Here is an 18,911-nt window from a genome sequence, read left to right as displayed (position 1 = left end):
ACTAAAGGACAGAGCCAGGATTGGCCTTCCCTTAAAGAGCCAACATTACTCTGGCTAGTATAATAGCAGGAGTTCATGTTAACCTGAAGTAGGTCCACACATTTTTATGGTTGTCCGTACTTTCTTACAAGCTAGTCTCATGGCCTATTGTCTTTTTGGTGACCTTTTACTTTAGTAGAGATTTAAAACGTTAATAACTTGATTTTTGGATCACCCATCTGGTTACTGAGTGTGACTTGTCCTCTCTGCATCTGTGTGGGAACTATAGGATCCTTGGATAGATGAGTACTGGTGTCTCAGTAGGACGTCAGTGTGGTGTGTGGTTGGGTGATGAGAGCGAATATCTGGGTGATGTGTTTCGTTTGTCACATGCTGTCTTTGAACTAACATGATCAGATGCTTCATAACTTGTCTTTTTGTCAAGTGTGGCTTGTGGTAACTTCTTCCCCAAAATTGTCTATACCCTTCAGAAGGCTGTGCTCAAATGTGAACTTGTGATTTAGGTAATGCTCAGCCCAGTTAATACTTACAGAGGAGAAATTGTAAGAATTTTGTAAATGGGAGAGTTGAAAGTGATAATTGCACAGAGAAAGAAGAATAGAAGTGAGGGCAGCCAGCCCACAGGAGCATGTGCAGTCTCTGCAGCAGAGTGTAAGCAGCCAGGTTAGATCTGGCTCCTGGCACCCGTGTCTCCACACCCTGCCCACACACGGGTGTGCGCGCGATATAGCGGCAAGCAAGGTTCTGTCGCTTCTCACATCGCTCTGTGCCTGTGATGCTGCATTTACCTTGAGAAGGCCGATTACCATCCATGACTGCAATGGAGTGAATGCTACACCGTAAAACACACAGGACTGAAAGGGATGCTTTGATAATCTGTAGTTTAGAAAAGCTATTTTGAAACAAAGACATGATTGCAGTTTCTTGGGACAAGCAGTACAGAGCCATTTGTAGTTAAGGTACAGGTGGGGCATAGCCCTATTCGTGAGAAACAGATTGAGTCATAAACAGGATTGAACCTAGTTTGCCTTTACTATAAGATGACTATTAAACCCAAGATGGAGGCAGGCTGGTTTGATGATGTGCAAATCAGTTAAAAATCAGGTAATCAAATTATTAAAATTGTTTTTTTGTTTATTTAGTCTGTGGCAAGCATGTGACAACACACACATTATGTTCAAGTATTAAGTCAATAATCTGTTAATATAGTTAGTAGAGCATTTCTCTATCAGTTGTTTTCTCTTTGTACAGCTGGGTATTTTTACACTCTCAGTTATATCAAAAGCATCACACTAGTCATATTTAAATAGCCAAATTTATAGAATTGGCATTTAGGTTAAATTGGAGGTGTAAATTTTGTAGCATAGCATAAACTCATGTTCTAGACTGCACAAATTTTCCATTTTCTCCAATATTCCTCAAGAGTGACAGATTGCCTCTTGAGCTTTTAACACTAGAATTCTTTACAGACTTAGAATGTGTGGGTAAGACTTTCATCCCTGTTGTGGATATTCTCCTGTGTATTGCAATATTTTTGCTTGATTTTTATTTTAAACCTTCTCATTCTAATTAATAAATGGTTCTCTATTAAAAAACTGCACTCTGGTTTCTGAGTTCAAATCTCTTAAATTGTACTTGGCCACATGAACATGCTGTGCTTTGCAGCTTCGGGTTTTTAACCTTTGCTCTGTGCCATTAGCTTCATGTTTTTTTAATTATTGGAAAATAGAGGACAGTAGGAAAGTTATGACTTAAATGGACTGTTGTTATTGCTGTATTCTTTTTTTGGGGGGGGAATGAAAAATATTATTTATTCTTTCCAAATCAAGCAGAAACAAATATAGAACATCTTATGCTGTTGTTTTTTCGCTCACCACTTAATATTATCACAGTTTGATTCTTTAAATGTGATTATTATCTTTCCATTATAATGATTGATGATGTGACCAGCCATTCCTGGTTGTAAAGCATCTATTGTCATAGTTGTTATTGCCTACTATGTAAAACAGAGTGAGTGTTGTTTTTAGTGTATGCAAGTTTATTTGAATAATGAAGTAAAAATTATTTAAAAATGCAAATATATTTTTCCCAACACACTTTCCCAGTAGTATATGAAAATAAACAAATAAGTGATATTTTCCAAATCAAGATTGTGTGATTCTAGAGAGTCTTTGGCTTTGGCTTTTAGTTGCAAATCTCTTATGAGAGACTGCATCGCTCAACATTCTTCACATTGCGCATTTGTGCAAACATGTCCAGATGAATTCAGTGTTTAATGTTAAGAGTCTTATAACATGCCAATTTGATTTGTAGCCTTTCATATCATAGAATGCTAATTAAAATCATATTTTTGCATGTGTCATGCCTCTCATGTACATATGCAAATAGATTCTGTTGCCTTTCAGCTATTAGTAATTAACTTTATGAAGGACAGCTGTAATACATAATTAACAAAAATGTTTGCAAGCCCTTTACACTCTTGAGTTACAACAGTAAATTTTTTTTATCCAATTTTCAAATTAGCCATTTTGTCTAATGTTTCAGAATGAAATCTGGTGCCTTTGAGAGTCACGTAATTGCTGTTGTGCTATGTGGAAGGATGGTAAAGCTGCATGTATGCTCGCCATTCCATATGTGTGCTTATACCTGATGTATGTGTGTGAGTTACAATACTGGGTCAGGTGGTACTCTTTGTTTCACATAACACATGTGAATATGTATGTACACATGCTGTAGATACCGGAAGCCTTTATGCCATTTCAAAACAATCTCTCTTTCAATCACTACCATGTTTTTAAGGAAGCTTCATATAGCCATTCATTTTCTTTTTTATAATCCTTTAAACATATAAGTTAATATTTTTCTTGAGTACATTTCATGTTTGAAGCTACAGGGCAGTGTATATTATACCATAGTACTTTTTTTCTTTCTTGCCAATTGACAATAGAGACACTGACTAAGGAACCACAGTCATTATTTTGCTCTTTCGTACGCTTTTAGTATTCCCAAACCAGAAAAGAAGCCCATCAAATTAGATGCAGTTGTGTCTTTTGCTTCCAAGTAGGATAGCGCCTCTGATGACGAGACCAGCAATCTGTAAGAACTGTTGTAATGAGTATGTCCACACTGTGCTGGTGTGTGCCTGTATCAGAAACGGTCTCACACACTCTCTACAATTTTCCAACCAAGTATCAAAATATAATTTTATAATTAATTTTATTTCTTTCGTTTTTTAGGGTTGCCTTTGTGATGAAGAAACACTTAAATACTCACCTACTCGGCAAGCATGGAGTTGGCACCCCAAAGGAAAGGTAATTTCCATTTTTCTGTCGTTTGTATTTCATATGTGAATGAATCCTTCATTTATCTATTCTTTATCCTTACTTTATTCATTTTCAGTTTTGTTTAATGAAAGAACTTTTCAAATTTGTGTCACTGGTATATCTTGAATTTGTAGCTTCCTTCTTGAACAGCATTTATTATGTCAACTTTTCAGAAAAATGCAATGGCATATGGTAGTTTTAAAAATAAAGTCTGGAAACACTCAAGGTTTTGTGACGGAAACAAAACCATAGAATTAAAATTAGAGGGAAATGAACTCTGTAAACACCTTAGCACATTCTAAAACAAATGTTTAAACTAAATATTGAGGGGAGAAACAATAAAATGTTGTCTTTAGTGGAACTTTATATTGTAGTTTTAAAATAACATTTTTGAGTTATTACTATAGACTTAAACACTGCTGATAATAAAACAGCTATCTTGTGTCATTCTCCAAATAATAGTACAGTTGCCATGTCAGAAAAAAAATAACACTGCCATTATTGTAACTTCAACTGCCAAGATTTCCTTGGTGGTATATAATAATTAACTTAATCATGTAGACTTCATTGTTGTAAGTGATGATGGCTAGCAGTGTCAGCTACCACATGAGCAGGGCCACTTCTGACAACTGTGAAGTTTTGGAAATGGACTCACTTCCTATGTGGAGATGCCTTCTCAGCTTCCTGAATTGAAGCTCGGCTTTCAAACTCCCCCAAACTCCCAGGAAAATGTTCTAGATTTCTACACTCATCCAGTGTCATTCACGATGTTTGGACAATTCTGAAGTTACCTATCAAACAATACTTAGGCCTCAGCTTTTTTAGCAACATCTAAAATATTTATGAGTCTTTCAAAATAAAAATGTTCTAATGTTTTGTTTATTGGTAATTTAACTAGATTATTTTTCTGAAGTATTAATTTCCTTAACACTAGAGTATGGTTAGAGACTATTGATGTGTTCAAATATTAACCATATTGTGTATGCTTCCTTTGTACCTAAACTTTAATTTCTCATATTTTATGTCATATTGAACTAATTTTTGCTCCAAATATACCCAGTTAACACAGTTTTACATACATGTTGTACTTATGTTCCTCTTGCTTTCATATGAGTTATCTCAGTTACTCTTAAACTTCTTAAGCAGTACTATAAAATTTTTATTTTATAGCTATAAGTTAAAATAAGAATTGGAATATAGAATTTGTGAAGTGTTCTTATTTTTTCCATCTCTCATCAAAGGCATTCATATAAACTTTTAATCTTTATTTACACATATTTATACTTTTTATATAATGTACTATGAGTTTGAAAGTCATGCACTTACTGTTTGGTTTTTCTACTTGCATTTCCTATGAATTATAGGTACTTTCTGCTCCTTTCACTCTGTAGATGAGTAAAGCCACAGAGATGTAGTGGTTTCATGAGAATGGCCTCTGCAGGCTCAGATACTTGAATACTCGGCCCCAAGTTAGCGGAACTGTTTGGGAAGGATTGGGAGATTTGGCCTGGTTGGAGGAGGTGTTTTACTTTGAGACTTCAGAATCAGGCTCTCTTCCCAGTTATGCATCTCTCTGTCTGCCTTCTACTGATATAAGTGTGTGTGTGTGTAACACTGACCTGCTTTTGCACTTTACACTAGCCTTGCCAAGTGTTGTGAAAATACTGATAGATTATCCAGATGGGTTCACTAATATTTCTAGTCATAGCATTCATCTACAGTAGAAATTTTTGAATTTTCCTTCCCGTTAAAAATCCTTTGATTCAGATGTTTGTGATGTCATCTTTTTTCTGGCATTATTGTATAGAATGATGAATCAGAATTCCTGGAGTTAGCTATAAATGCATTTTTTTATTGTCCATCTCTGGTTGGAGGAGTCTAGGATTTATCATTGTAATCTATTTTACATTTATAAAGGCTCCTCCTCTTTGCGTGCATGGCTTTATAAGCATCACAGAAGCCGTGGGTTTGATTTACCTTCTCTTTGGGAACAACGTTCATCAATTCCATTAAAGCTTTTCCTTACCTATAATTTCGCAAGCTTGCTATATTTTAATTTTTCCAGGACAGTATAATTGGTTTATTTTTCATGTTCAGAACTTGATTCTACTCTCTAATGCCTTGCATATTGCAGAAAAATATATAATAGAAGCTAGCTAAATAGGCTGTGACAATTAAATTAATAATGCATTTTGTTAGTATTTAGCCCTTGTGCTTTGAGTGATATATGCAAAAATGGTAATTTATTAAAAACAAAGTCATATCTTTCTTCTATAAAGTTTGGTGAAGCAATAAAGTTTGTCAGCATAACTGGCATTTTAAGGAAAAAAAAAACAAAAACAAGCAAACAAGTAAATTTCACAGTGGTTTTTGAGACCTTACAAATACTTGACATGATGATAGCTTTCACAAGAGTCAAATTTTTTAACCTAAATTTTCATCAACTCACCTTACTTTAATGTTACATAGCAATTGTGAGGTATTTTACATTTAATGTAACATAGCAATTTTGAGGTATTTTACATTTAAATACAAGTAACTGAATGTTGCCACATTCAGCTTGTATTTTTAAGTAATAAACTTCAATTAAGTTGTTAAGTACATTCTAAATAATTTTTGTTTTAAATGAGCATATGTTACCGATGTGAATGAAAATGTCTTTATAACACCTTGATTTTGCTCATAATAATCTTGACCATCCTTTTATACATTTATAACAATGAGTTAAGCCATATTATGTGTGTTTTCTATGAATGTCAGGTCTGTGTGACATGGAGTGTCTGTGTAGTATAGTGCTTAAAATCAGCCGACTCTAAACAGTGTTGAAGAGGAAAGGGGCATGCTTTGCTTCAGATTTCCATCGGCTTTTTTGATTCTTTTATGTCTCTGTACCATTGTGTGTGTGTGTGTGTGTGTGTGTGTGTGTGTGTGAGACAGAGACAGAGACAGAGACAGAGAGAGAGACAGGGAGACAGAGACAGAGAGAGACAGAGTCAGAGACGCAGAGAGAGACACAGAGACAGTGTAAGAGAGCTAGATACTGAGTGAGTGAGTGAATGAATGAGTGAGTGAGTATGTGGATGTTGGCTACCATTAGGAAATATCTTTGCTCATAGAACCCTTCCAGAATGGTTATGGCACTACTTTAATAATAAAGGATTTAAAATTAGATAGTATACAATATACCATACTCACTAAATGGTTTTGCCAGAGGTAATGCACCTGCCATTTAATAATGAGTTTCCAGATCCCAGTCTGTTCCTGTTTCAGTGAAGCCATGTTTGGAAGATGTTAGCACCAATGTGTGTTTTTTCTGTTTAGGCTTTACTTCACTAGATCTTTACTTAACCGAATCGTGGACAACTTACTAGTTGGTATCCTCTCAACCATTAAGTGTCAGTAAGCTCTCAGGGAAGAATGGGCTCTGGAGCACCTCTTCATGCTGGGGTATTGATGGGTCCCAGAGTGTACCTCACCTGAAGCATCATCCTGACTGTCTTGACTAATGCAGGAAAGCCCAAGCCAACTGTGGGCATCACTTTCAGGTAGCAGCCCAGATGAAAAGGGCATTTCAGCCCGAGGTTTTCTCAGTTTTTGTATTTCCTAGCGATGCTCTGCTGACCTGTGGGGATGCTGCTGCTATGGCTGTTGTGTCTGCTGCTGTGCCTGCTGCTGCTGTGGCTGTTGTAGCTGCTGCTGCTGTTGTGGCTGCTGTTATGGTTGCTGAAGCAGCTGCTGCTGTGGCTGTTGCTGCTGTATCTGCTGTGGCTGTTGCTGCTGTGGCTTCTGCTGCTGTGGCTCCTGCTGTGGCTGCTGCTGTGGCTTTCTGCTGTGTCTGCTGCTGTGGTTGCTATGGCTGCTGCTGTGGTTGTTCTGTCTACTGCTGCTGTGTCTGCTGCTGTTGCCTCCACTGCCTCATTTCTCATAGTAGAGTCAGCATTTTTCAGGCTTTTATTGTGGAATAGGGAATAACAACTTTCCAGTACCATTCAGGACAACTGAATAATATCCTATAACACATCAGGTTGTGATTGTTGAGCACCTACTCCTGTGAATTGAGTATACTGCTTGCTGCCTGCCCCTGACAGACAGCTGTTGGAGGACTATTCAGACAAGTGAGATACCCAGCTCCAGCGAATGAGTACTGCTTTTTCAGCAGTCAGATATGAATTCTAAAGATTTCTGATGTGGGAAGTGTGCTCTCTGTCTCTCACCCCGACCCCCTCCTGTGTGTGTGTGTGTGTGTGTGTGTCTTCATCCTTCATCTTCTTGGCTATATCCCTTTAGAGAACCTGACTAAAACATTAACAATGATTGCTGCGGGTTCTTGGCTTGCAGCAGATACCTGGGTCCAGAAGATTCTGTCTCACAAGTGTTTCCCATGGTGTTTTTACTCTCTTTCTGCCCCCTCTGTCATGTTTCCTGACCCTTGCATGGGGCAGGGCGTGATCTCGAGCCCTGTGTAGAAGTGAGCATGCAGGAGACCTGTAGTCCCAGCACTTCACTGTGTATGAGTCACCTCACGCACTGTTCATTGAACAGAGGAGCCTCTCGATCATGTGCAGCACTGAGCTAGGAGAGCAGATATTTAGATGCAGATGCTCAGCATGTTCATGTAGCCAGTAGTAGTTCAGGGTCCTTCCTGAGGCCTCTGGCTTGACCTCTGCAGTGGACTTTTCGTCATGTATACTGAATTAGGAATGAATTGCATCTGGTTGTGCATGCATCCATCCAAACAAAAAGAGGTGTGATGCCTAATCTTAGGACATTTGTGCCATCGCTGTACCAGAGGGTAGAGCTTGCAGGTATGTATTGTAACATGCCAGTTCCAGCACTGAGCATACCTCTGGTAACTTTTTTATCGATTGCAGCACTATGAAAGCTAATAGCAGGAATGAAACATAGTTCAAGCTTGATCTCATTAAGCCTTGTAACCATAATATATGATAGTTCAGCAATAGGACCTTACTGTCTCCTTCAGGTGGGCAGCTATCAGAAATGGCACTAGACTTTGGGGGGGGGGTGAGGTAGGGGAGTGGGTAGGGGGGTTTTCCCTGATTAACAACGAACAGGGAGGTACGTATTCTACATCTGGCATCAGGACTTTGTTTAGCAAACTGTGACTTCTGAAAGCTTGTTGTCAAGCCAGGCATGGTGGTGCACACCCTTAATCTCAGCACTCCGGAGGCAGAGGCAGGTGGATTTCTGAGCCTGCTCTACAAAGTGAGTTCCAGGACGGCCAGGGCTATACAGAGAAACCCTGTCTCGAAAAACCAAAAAAAAAAAAACCACCCAAAACATAACCAAAAAAACCTACCAACACAAGTTAATTTAGGAGAAAGAAAACATTTATGGACAATTGTCAGCATTAAACGTATTTACAGAAGGCTCACCTCTGTTGAGGCTAAGTGCAGGGGGACTTCACTCCTCTTCAGTCTTGCTTACACTCAGATGTGTCCAGGTTCTCTGTCCTCCCTCCTTTGTATGTCCTCATCAGTGGACACTCAGATCCAAATAACAGTGCTGGCATGACTATTTCCTTGAAAAAGGAGGTTTTAATTCAAAGGAAGGCTAGTGAATAATTTCTCAGACTGCTAGAAGCCACATTGTTCATCAAAAAATTATTTATGGTATTATTTGTTGAAGATTGCATTTTGCATTTTAATTGAGTTAGTCAGTAGTTTGTTTAGATGCATATGAATAAAGATATCCAGTTCCCACTAAAGTCACTATCAAATTGGGACTTCACTCTACACTGCCATGGTCACTTGGACATTCTTTGTTTCTCCCAGTGTACTGCTGCAGGTAGGCTTTTCTCTGTTGTCTGCTTTTAAGTCTCCTGGGTGAATGTCTACACAAATATTTGTATCACAGCATGTCCGGATTCCACAGGTTTCAGGCTCTTTCTGTTTTTCCATCATCATCATCATCATCACCACCACCACCACCGTCTCTTTCTTTCGCTGTGCTGTTTTTATTTTTTGTCACGTAGATTTTTTTTTTATATTATAATTATTACGATGATGATTTAAGTTTTAAAAAGTTCCTAGAAATGATATGAAACTCAATTTTGGTGTTAACTCAGTGTTTGGGCTGTTCCATAAAATGTCATATTGTGTCTGTAAGACTCAGGAAAATGATTCCTTTTTGGTCTTTATTTCAACAGAAGCTGGCTTTCCAGCAATGATTTGTCGTTTCAGACTTGGGTACTAGCGAATCATGTATGTAATTGAGTTTTCCTCTTTGTGTTTACTGCTGGGATGCTGGGGTCCTAAACTGTGACCCTTATTGAGCATGTGGAAGGACTTTAGGGAGCACAATTTATTTACTACAGTTATTTCCAGTTTCATTTTTTTTTCTCTCTTCATGAGGAAGTCCCATTTTATGTGAGTGATATATTTTAACAAGCTCACATAAATCAAAGCCCTCATAATTCAGGAGTAATATTGTGGAAGGAACTTTTAAAGTTAAGTCAATACTTTCCTACAAGTTCATGTATCTTTAGCCCTTTTGTTTTATGTCTCTCTCTGGAGCACTATACAACCCTATTATTTGATACTTTTAGAAAATGTTCTTTCCATATCAAATGAAACATTTTTGCACAACTTAAGATACTGTTTCACTCATTTTATTTTGTAGACCTTTGTCTTATTTTAGAGAAGACTTGCTTTTAAGATTTCTGTCCAGTTGATAGGTGTTTGTTTCCCATCAAGAAAGGATACTTACTCTCCCTTTATATCATGTCTTGTTTTCCTTCAGTGTATCAGAAATTTTTTATTGTTTCTTGGTTATGATATACAAATGTTGGTATGTTTCTGAGAATGATTGAGACTTTCTTGTTCCCAGAAGCTCAAAAGTTGCTTTGATTCTTAAGATTTTAAAAATATTCAATGGCCAAAAAAGTGAGTTTTAGTGAGACGTTAGTTCATACATGGAATATGAGTAGAAAGAGAGGCAGGTGAGAGACATGTTCTATACAGAAGGGAAGAACCTGGAATACAGATCATGTCAAGCTGCTAGTCTGGGGCCGTTTCAAAGCCTAACTGCAGAAGCTGGGCTGACACATGGGGAGGTGGGTGGGCTTGGTCAAGCTGATTGTTGCCTCCAGATTCCTCCTTGGATTCAGATATTGTTTCATGAACAGCCTTCATTTAGGGAGAATACAAAGAAACGAAGGTCAGCTGCCTTCTTGCTCTGTTTGCCTAGTCTGTTCCTGTCTTCTATTTTCATCAGCCCATGTTAGTAATGTATTTGCTGCTTGTCATAGTTTATTTCTGTGAAGAGACACCACAACCCCAGCAAATCTGACAAAGGACAACATTTAATTGGGGCTGGCTTATAGATTCTGAGTTTTAGTCCGTTATAATCGTGGTGGGAAGTATGGCAGTATGTAGGCTGACAGGGAGCTGGAGCTGACTGTTGTACTTCTTGATCCACAGGCAGCAGATCACTCACTGTACCACACTGGACACAGCCTCCTCAGTGACACATTGTCTCCAACAAGGCCACGCCTACCCTAACATGACCATACCTCCTAATGGTGCCTTTTCCTATGGACAAGCATTCAGACATATGAGTCTATGGGGGCCATTCATATTCTAAGAGCCACACTGCTTTAAAAGACTCCTCATTGTTCTAATCATGAGATTTCTATAGTTAGTCTTCTGATGCATCTAAGATCTTTCTCCCCAATAATAATAATGCATTGTTTAAAGAGAACGGGTGTTTCTTGACAACTGGCATCTCACATTTTTTTTTTGGCCATTCTCTTTTACTTTTATTTAATTTCCCTTTAAATCACTGATTATACAGCTGGACTCTGGCTAAATCGCCTTAAACTCCTTCTTTCTCAGTCAATGCCAGAATGAAGGAGACAAAAGCCTAAATTTTACTGCAGTCTTCACTTACAGGGAAGGCCCGGCTTTGGGGCAGTGTCACCGTGGAGCACTGACTTTCTCGGAGAGCACTTTATGTTCAGTTACTTGGAAGGTGACACAAATGTTCAAATGGACATTTCCCAAGGAATGCTCAGGGAACAACTTTTGAAAGTAATTTTTCGAACTTTAATCAAAGCAATTTGGCCATCTATTTGAACCAACTGTGATTTTATTTTCTTACTCTGCAGTGGTATGATGGAAAAAAATGAAGTGCATACACAATAATTTTTTAAACATCAGCTTCCCACTCCAATTCTGGTTAGTAGGACAACTTGTCTGGTTAGGATGAAGGGATGCTATGCTCCCAGAGGAGTGTGATTAAAGAGCAGTCAGCTGCCGTTGGTGTTCTGTATGATCATGTGGTTACCCTAACGTTCTGCTGACCTTTCCTCCATTCCTGAAAAAGCATTGCATTGCTTGGTAGTTATTAAATACTAAAACCTACTCAGGTTGCATTATACAAAATCAGTATTTAATAGGGTGAAAAGTCAAATATTAATTTTATATGAATTAACATAAAGTTTATATAGAAGTATTTCTAGCTGGTTTGAAGGCTATAAAAATATGCTTTCCAGGGATACCACTTTATATCATTTGCCATAGGTTTTGACTGAATTGAGTTCTTTTTTTGAATGGACAGTGCACCTTAGATACTGTATCAGTTCTAAGCTCAGTTTAGAGGTGAGGTCAAAGTGAAATATAAAGCCTTGCTAGCCAGTGATGCCTAGCATTGTCCGTCACTGTCACATTGAAAGCCATCCTTTATTGTCTTCCAGGCTGGACTCAAGATTCAAAATTCGTAAATCTCCTAAATTTACTCTCTGAGCAGTGGAGGTTACTGTGTGTCTGATAAAGCTCACTATTGTTTTCTTTCACAATGCTGTGTTTATTGGCTTCAAACCAGATGATTCATTTTAAGGGAATGACTTTTGTCCCTCTCTCAATGTATAGTTTAAGTAATTTGTAATTTGCAAATGCTGCATGAAAATGCCCTGTAAGCTAGTGTGTATCGTGCCGCTTTGTACTGTGTCTTCTCTGATGAGTTAACACAGTGTGATCTTCAGGAGCAGGGGCTTGTGACACACTGCACTCCTGCTTGTTTTGTGGACTGTTGTGACATGGCATTAATACAAATCTTGTTTAAAAATTACAAGACAATGTATAGGTATAATGTTTCATAATTTTTAAAATAATTTCTTCTAGATAAAATGAAGAAGTTTCCATTTGCTAAGGTCTAAATAATATCTGCTACTCAACTCTGTTTTCTACAGATTTGCCAGAGCATAGGGTCAGAGTTCCAGCGGATTCACAGATTCAATGTAAAATACCTAGAATGCATTTAATTTAAAGTTATACCAAGTTTTCTGTTATTTTTATGAATTCAAATTTTATTAGCATGTATCATTTCGAGTGAGGATTTTATTACATGTCCATATATAATTCAATCATGGTTAGCTCCAGTCTATTATCTCCCTCATTGTCCCCTTTCAAAAACATTTCTTTTTGTGGCAGTGGCCATTTTACTTACCATGATAATGTCTAGTTGTATCTATTTTTCCACAAACGATATTATTTTGGTTTTGTTTATGACTAATACTCAACTGTGTAGGTTCTCCATATTTTCTTCATCTTCACATGGTTGTGCTGTCTTAGCCTGCTTTTTGGGGGTGGGAGGATTGTTTTTTAATTTTCTCCTTCTTTTATTAGATGTTTTCTTTATTTACATTGCAAATGTTATCCCTTTTCCTCATTTCTCCTCTGAAAACCCCCCTTCCCTACCACCCCTCACCAACCCACCTACTCCTGCTTCCCTGTCCTGGCGTTGCCTTATTTTGGGGTATAGAGCCTTCATAGGACCAAGGGCCTCTCCTCCCATTGATGTTCCACAAGGCCGCCTTCTGCTTCATATGCAGCACGAAACATGGGTCCCTTTTAAGAGTGGTTTTGGTTTTTAGGTTTTGGTTTATTGTTTTGTTTCGTTAGATTTTTAGACTTCTGCACATTTTATTTTATGTGTGAATGGTTTACTGCATGTATGTATGTATGTATGTATGTATGTGTCACTTGTCCCTGTTGCCCAGGGTTAAAATGCTGCATCACATCTGCTGGACTCTATGCTGTGAGCAACCATGTACCATTGCTGTTAACCTGCGAATCTCATCTCCAGCTCCATAGGGCTATTTTTTTTTTTTTCCTTTTTAAGTGACCTTCCTACTGATTTTTGCAGTGGCTAAGGTAGTTACTTTCTTACTGTGGTGAATGTACCACCCAATGCCAGCGCATGATTTCTAAATGATAGCCATTGCAAATGGGTGAGGTGAGTCTCATATGGGCTCTGTTTGTGTTTCTCTATGGGTAAAGTATTCAGTATTCTTTTTTTTAAATTTTGGCTATTTGTAATTCTTCATTTGAAGTGTTGATTGAGTACAGCCCCCATTTATTGTCCGGATCGCTTACCATTTTGTTGCTGACTTTTGAGTTTTTCACTTCTCTAGCTATAATTTCATGTTCTATACCTTAATGACATAGATTGTTTCCCGTTCTGAGGCTGGATCTTAGTGGGGGTTTTCATTTTATTTTATTGTTTTTGTTTCAGTTTCTTTTTGTTCTGAACTGAATTTTCCCCATGTGATTCAGTTCTATTTGTGGTTCTGGTTTCAGCTTAAAAGTCCATTACCTGTGCTTGGATCTTCAGGTTCTCTTGTACCTGTCTTCATAGTGCAGACAGGCAGAGCCGTACTAAGTTCATGATCTGGTTTATCCTGATTGTTTTAAAGGATGAGAAATAATAGCACCTTTCCTTCTATTGTTAGGTATCTAGGCTTTGAACATCGTTTCTTTTAAAAGTTCCTCTTTCATTTGTTTATTTTAGTCATCTTTTTCAAAAATTAGCTAGTCCTTCTACGTGGCCTGTTAGTGAGTTCTTCCTGTGTGATCCCTGCTCTCTTCCCACTGTTCATTTCTGTTGCATACGCATCTTTGTGTCCGTGTTATTTTACATTGTTAACCTGACTCCAGTATAAAGTTAGGGACCACAATTCCTTTACATTTAATTTATTACTCATATTTCTGTGACATTATTGCAGAAACAGAAAGAATAACCATTAAATTCATGTCTTTGATTATTTTGAAACAGTCTTCCTTTGCAGCCTCGGCTGGCCTAGAACTTGTGGTTCCTACTGCTGCTTCCTCTGAGCGCCAGGATATGTGTTTGCCTTCAAATTTTCTTTTAGGTGAATTGTAATGGCTACAGTTGATGATAATGCTCACTATTTATTTTTCCTTATTTCACATTTATTATTATGTAATGACTGACTCTACAGTATGCTTTTGGTAACTAGATAATGGTAGGCTTCTGCATAACAAAATTATAGTTAATTTTTTTCTTCTAGAAACTATGCTTATGTGGTTGTGCATGTCCATGTGGGTGTGTTTGTGGGTGCACGTGTGTGGATGATAAGTGGATGTGTGCTGGTGTTTGTGTGGAGAGCAGAGTTCCACTCCTCAGACGCCAGCAAATCCTCTTTCTGGAACTTTGAGTGCTGCCCAGAGCTCTCTAGGTAGGCCAGTTTGGCTGTGTAGTGAACCTGGAGTTTGCCTGTCCTACCTCTTGATTGCTGGTATTATGGATAGAGGCCAGCATGCCCAGCTTTTTGAGGGGCGGCAGGCGAGGGGGGAGGGAGAGAGAAAGAGAGAGTGTGTCTGTATGCTTGTGCATGTGTGCTCCCACCTGAGGGTGGTCACAAGTGCAGGAGTTCCTGCTTGTTAGGAAACAAATTCAGACCCTCAGCAAGAGCAGCATGTGATCTAACAAGGAGGCATTCCTCCAGGCCCCATACCCAGCTTTGAAAAATGTGTTTTGAGCATTGAATTTCCATCTTCTCCTGTGGCATACACTTGGCCGGCCGTGATTCCCTAGATCATTTCGCCTTTTCATAGCATGTTGCAAAAATGGGAAGACAGTTTTTAAGATAAAGAAAAATTCTCACAAGAGGTAATGTTATTTAAGATATAGGAGCATACATTTTGTTGTGACGTACATGTGTGCATTTGTGTTGTAGTGTGTAGTATATGTATATTCATGCATAAGCCAGAGGCTGATTTCTGATACTTTTTTTTCCTCAGTCTCTTTTTTATTTTTGACTCTTAGTGAACCTGGAGCCGCTCACTCACTAGTAATCTGGCTGGGTAGCGCCTGGGGTCCAGCTCTCCTGCTCTCAATCCTTGGGTTTAACGATTTGCTCTTCTTTTCTCTGCTTTCTGTCTTGGTTTTCAGATAAAAGTTCAACTGTTCATACTTACAGTACTTTGAATAGTTTTCTGATTGAACCATCTCAAAAACTCTCTCCATAATGTTTTGATTTTTTTAAACTAATTTCTTTTCCTGTACATGTATGAGAAAAACAAACAAGCAAACACCCCCAAACTTTAACTGCAGCATAGCTCTGCAGCCATATGTTATCTGAGATGAGACATTTTCGCGCTCAGCATCTCAGGAGGGTTTTCTTGTCTTTCTTTGTGTTTCGATGCTGGAACTGTCATTTCAGCAGAATGGAGCAGTTCTTAGAGGACAGGACTCAGAACCATTGTTCACTGCAGAGCAGAGGATGCCTCAAGACACAGTCTGTGCACCAGCCTCAGGGCACCCTTTCTTGACTCCCCTTACCTGTTAGAACTTGTCCCAGCTCACTTTGCCCGTTAACCTAAATAGCTCTGTGTTCTAAGACACTCTGATGCAAACGTGACTGCTGACTCTGGCATGACTTTCAGTCAGAACCAGCGTTCTGGTTTCTCTGTGGGCTTGCGATGGTGACTGTTGGGTGCTCCCCGGTGCATCCCGGCTCTTCCTCTGCTGTGCTTGTGCTGAGGACAGTTGGCCATCACAGAAGGCTTTGCCTGGCTGCTTCCTATCTCCAGGGCGTTGTGTCAGGACTTCTACAAGGTATTCTTTAGTCAGCTCCATCATTGGATTTTGGTTTGGTGACTGGAAGTAAAGATGTCCTCAAGGGACCACAGAGCTCAGGGTTTGGTGTTGTTTTGTTTTTGTTTTTTTACTGGTTTACTTCACAATATCATTAAGTAGGCAATTTATACCTCAAAAAAGAGCCTTGTGAGTTTTTGGCAATCCTTACTACTTTTTATGAGTGAAGTTGCATCCTATAGGTGGCTTTTAAAAGGTTCATTGCTTTGCATATATCTGTGACTTTATAGTTTGACCTAAGCAGCTTGTTGTATACTTTTATACTACAAGGGAAACATTTATATTTCTTAGAAGTGAAGACAACTTCAGAGTTTTCCTTTTAATATCTGAGTTTAAAAGTTTGGGTATTAAATGTAGAATTGGGTATTTTATAGCATAATTTTATGTTTATTTGGTGTTTTGTCTTATTTATTTATTTATTTATTTATTTATTTATTTATTTACTTATTTATTTAAGTACTATGAGTTCCATGAACCCGGTGGGGAGGAGCTGATGGAGACATCCCATTAGGACTGACTAGTGAAGGTGTTTCACTCTCTGCACACTGCCTGGGTGTTGGTCTCTGTATTCATTCCCTTCTTCAGGAGGAAGCTTCTCTGCCGACAGCTGACTGAGGTGCTGATCTGCTGCTGTAGCAGAACGTCGCTAGGAGTCCTTCACTGCTGTGTTCCTTTAGCAGGACTCTTCTGTCTGGTTTTCCTGCCAAGGTCACTGGCCTTTCAAGTCTCAGGTTCTTGGCGACCTGTTCAGTGTTGTGCATGGGTTCCATCTTGTAGAGCAGGTCTTAAATCAGAGAGTGATTGGTTATTCCCACAGCAGAACGAAGAGGAGGCGGAAAGATCCAGCAGGTATGGAGGACCCCAAAGAAACAAGGCCTTCTAAACATGGCAGGGCTGATACAAGTGAACTCACAGAGACTGTAGAAACATACACAGGGCTTATACAGGTCTGTGCCAGATGGAACCCAGCCCTGAGAGAAATAGACATATGCTGCCATCCCTTGCTCATAAGCTGTCTTCAACTGATAACCACTTAATGAAAATGAAAAATTAGTTTCCTGCAACAACATTTTCCTGAGGATACAAACCATGTTTGAGGGCAGGGCCTGTGCCTAGCAGGAGATGGCCAGCACAAAGCAAACTCAGTGGCATCCTTGGAGGGGTTTTGTCACATAATGTTTCAGGGACTTTTTTTCTTCTATCTGACAAGTATATATTATACTTTCTTGTTTTGTGTTTTTATGCTAGTCCTGTGTTTGCAAACATGTGTATCTCTGTGTCTATATATTTTAAGAAAGGATTGTCAGGCATGTTCAATCTATAGACAGAACTACTTTATTTTTTGAAATATTTTGTACTTTTTCAGATATAATCTCTAGTATTATGATGTAAACTTAAACTTAGTAATTTATTATTTAACCATCCATATTATGCTCACATTTGTTATTGAACATTTTTTTTTTTTGGACACAAAGGATTAACAGTTGGCTATTGTTCCTGTTTCTCCCTAGTCCTTTATTCCTGCCTTTTACTTTTATTTCACTTTTGATTGACCCGATCAAATCTATTTTTAGTAATCTTTCTGGTATAGGAAATTTATGATTAATTGATTAATTTATTTTATTGTTTTTAAAAAATCTCTGTTTTCATAGCTTATAGCTGCCATTATATGTTTCATGATATATTTGTGTGAAAATCATGGGCAAGCCCTTACATTTTCAGCTCTCATTGTATTAATTGGTGATAAAGTATGTATTTCTTGATGTACTTACCTTAGCTAACTCTTTTCCTTTAAGTGTCGATTTCCCCTTCTCTTTGGTGGTGTGCATTTGCTTACTTCTTGTGTGTGCTTCTAAGTGCTGGTGCCTCGAAGCCAGAGGCTGCAGATGTCCCTGGAGCTAGAGTTATAGGCAGTTGTAAGTTGCCCAGTGTGGGTACAGGGAACCGAACTTGGGTCCTCTGGAAGAGCAAGAGCTGTTCCTAAGCACGTAACCATCTCTCTAGTCCTTTATTGCCATGAACCACCTTTTTGTCCCTTACTGTGATAAAATTTTTATGATAATGTGATATATAGAAGCCATGCTTTTATCTTTCAACCATGGCACTGTTTTTTTTTTTTTTTTTTTTTGGTTTTTCGAGACAGAGTTTCTCTGTATAGCCCTGGCTGTCCTGGAACTCACTTTGTAGACCAGGCTGGCCTCGAACTCAGAAATCCGCCTGCCTCTGCCTCCCGAGTGCTGGGATTAAAGGCGTGCGCCACCACCGCCCGGCGGCACTGTTATTGTTACCACTTGTGGGAATGCAGAATATAGAGCAATATTTTTCTTGAACATATTTATATGGAACATGTCATATATCTGTATTTACAAACTAAAGATGTAATTACTTCCTTTAGTGTGAAGATACATATTTAAAACTGTTTTAGCTTATGGAGCTAATTTTAAGATCAAGTTACTTATATGGCATACCTTATTTGACTCAAAATGAATTTAGCCATTTGTTGTGTTTTACTTCAACCATCAGGAGACTCTGTCTACAGATAGTTAACTCTAAAGTGGAAGTTTCAACCTAAAGCTGATTCACTCCCTTAGGCATGAGTCTGTCTCCTAAGAACCTTTTAGTGAAGGATCCTGCCATTGCTTATTTCTATTCAAGTCTCTTGATCCCCAC

The 18,911-nt window shown here is 38.5% G+C and overlaps 1 protein-coding gene across 3 annotated transcripts in view; it reads left to right on the top strand.

The window, feature by feature from the left end:
• Positions 1–18,911, top strand: part of Znf407 (zinc finger protein 407) — a 384,272-nt gene that overhangs the window by 153,008 nt on the left and 212,353 nt on the right. For all 3 annotated transcript variants that reach the window (XM_085833524.1, XM_085833525.1, XM_021150389.3), the window contains one exon: positions 3,237–3,311. In XM_085833524.1, coding sequence (XP_085689650.1) covers positions 3,237–3,311 — 75 coding nt within the window. The remainder of the gene's footprint in view (positions 1–3,236; positions 3,312–18,911) is intronic.

The sequence above is a fragment of the Mus caroli genome, unplaced genomic scaffold (genome assembly GCF_978045245.1).
Source record: "Mus caroli unplaced genomic scaffold, Mus_caroli_1 scaffold_19, whole genome shotgun sequence".
Lineage (NCBI taxonomy): Eukaryota > Metazoa > Chordata > Mammalia > Rodentia > Muridae > Mus > Mus caroli.
This window is presented reverse-complemented; position numbering and strand designations above follow the sequence as displayed.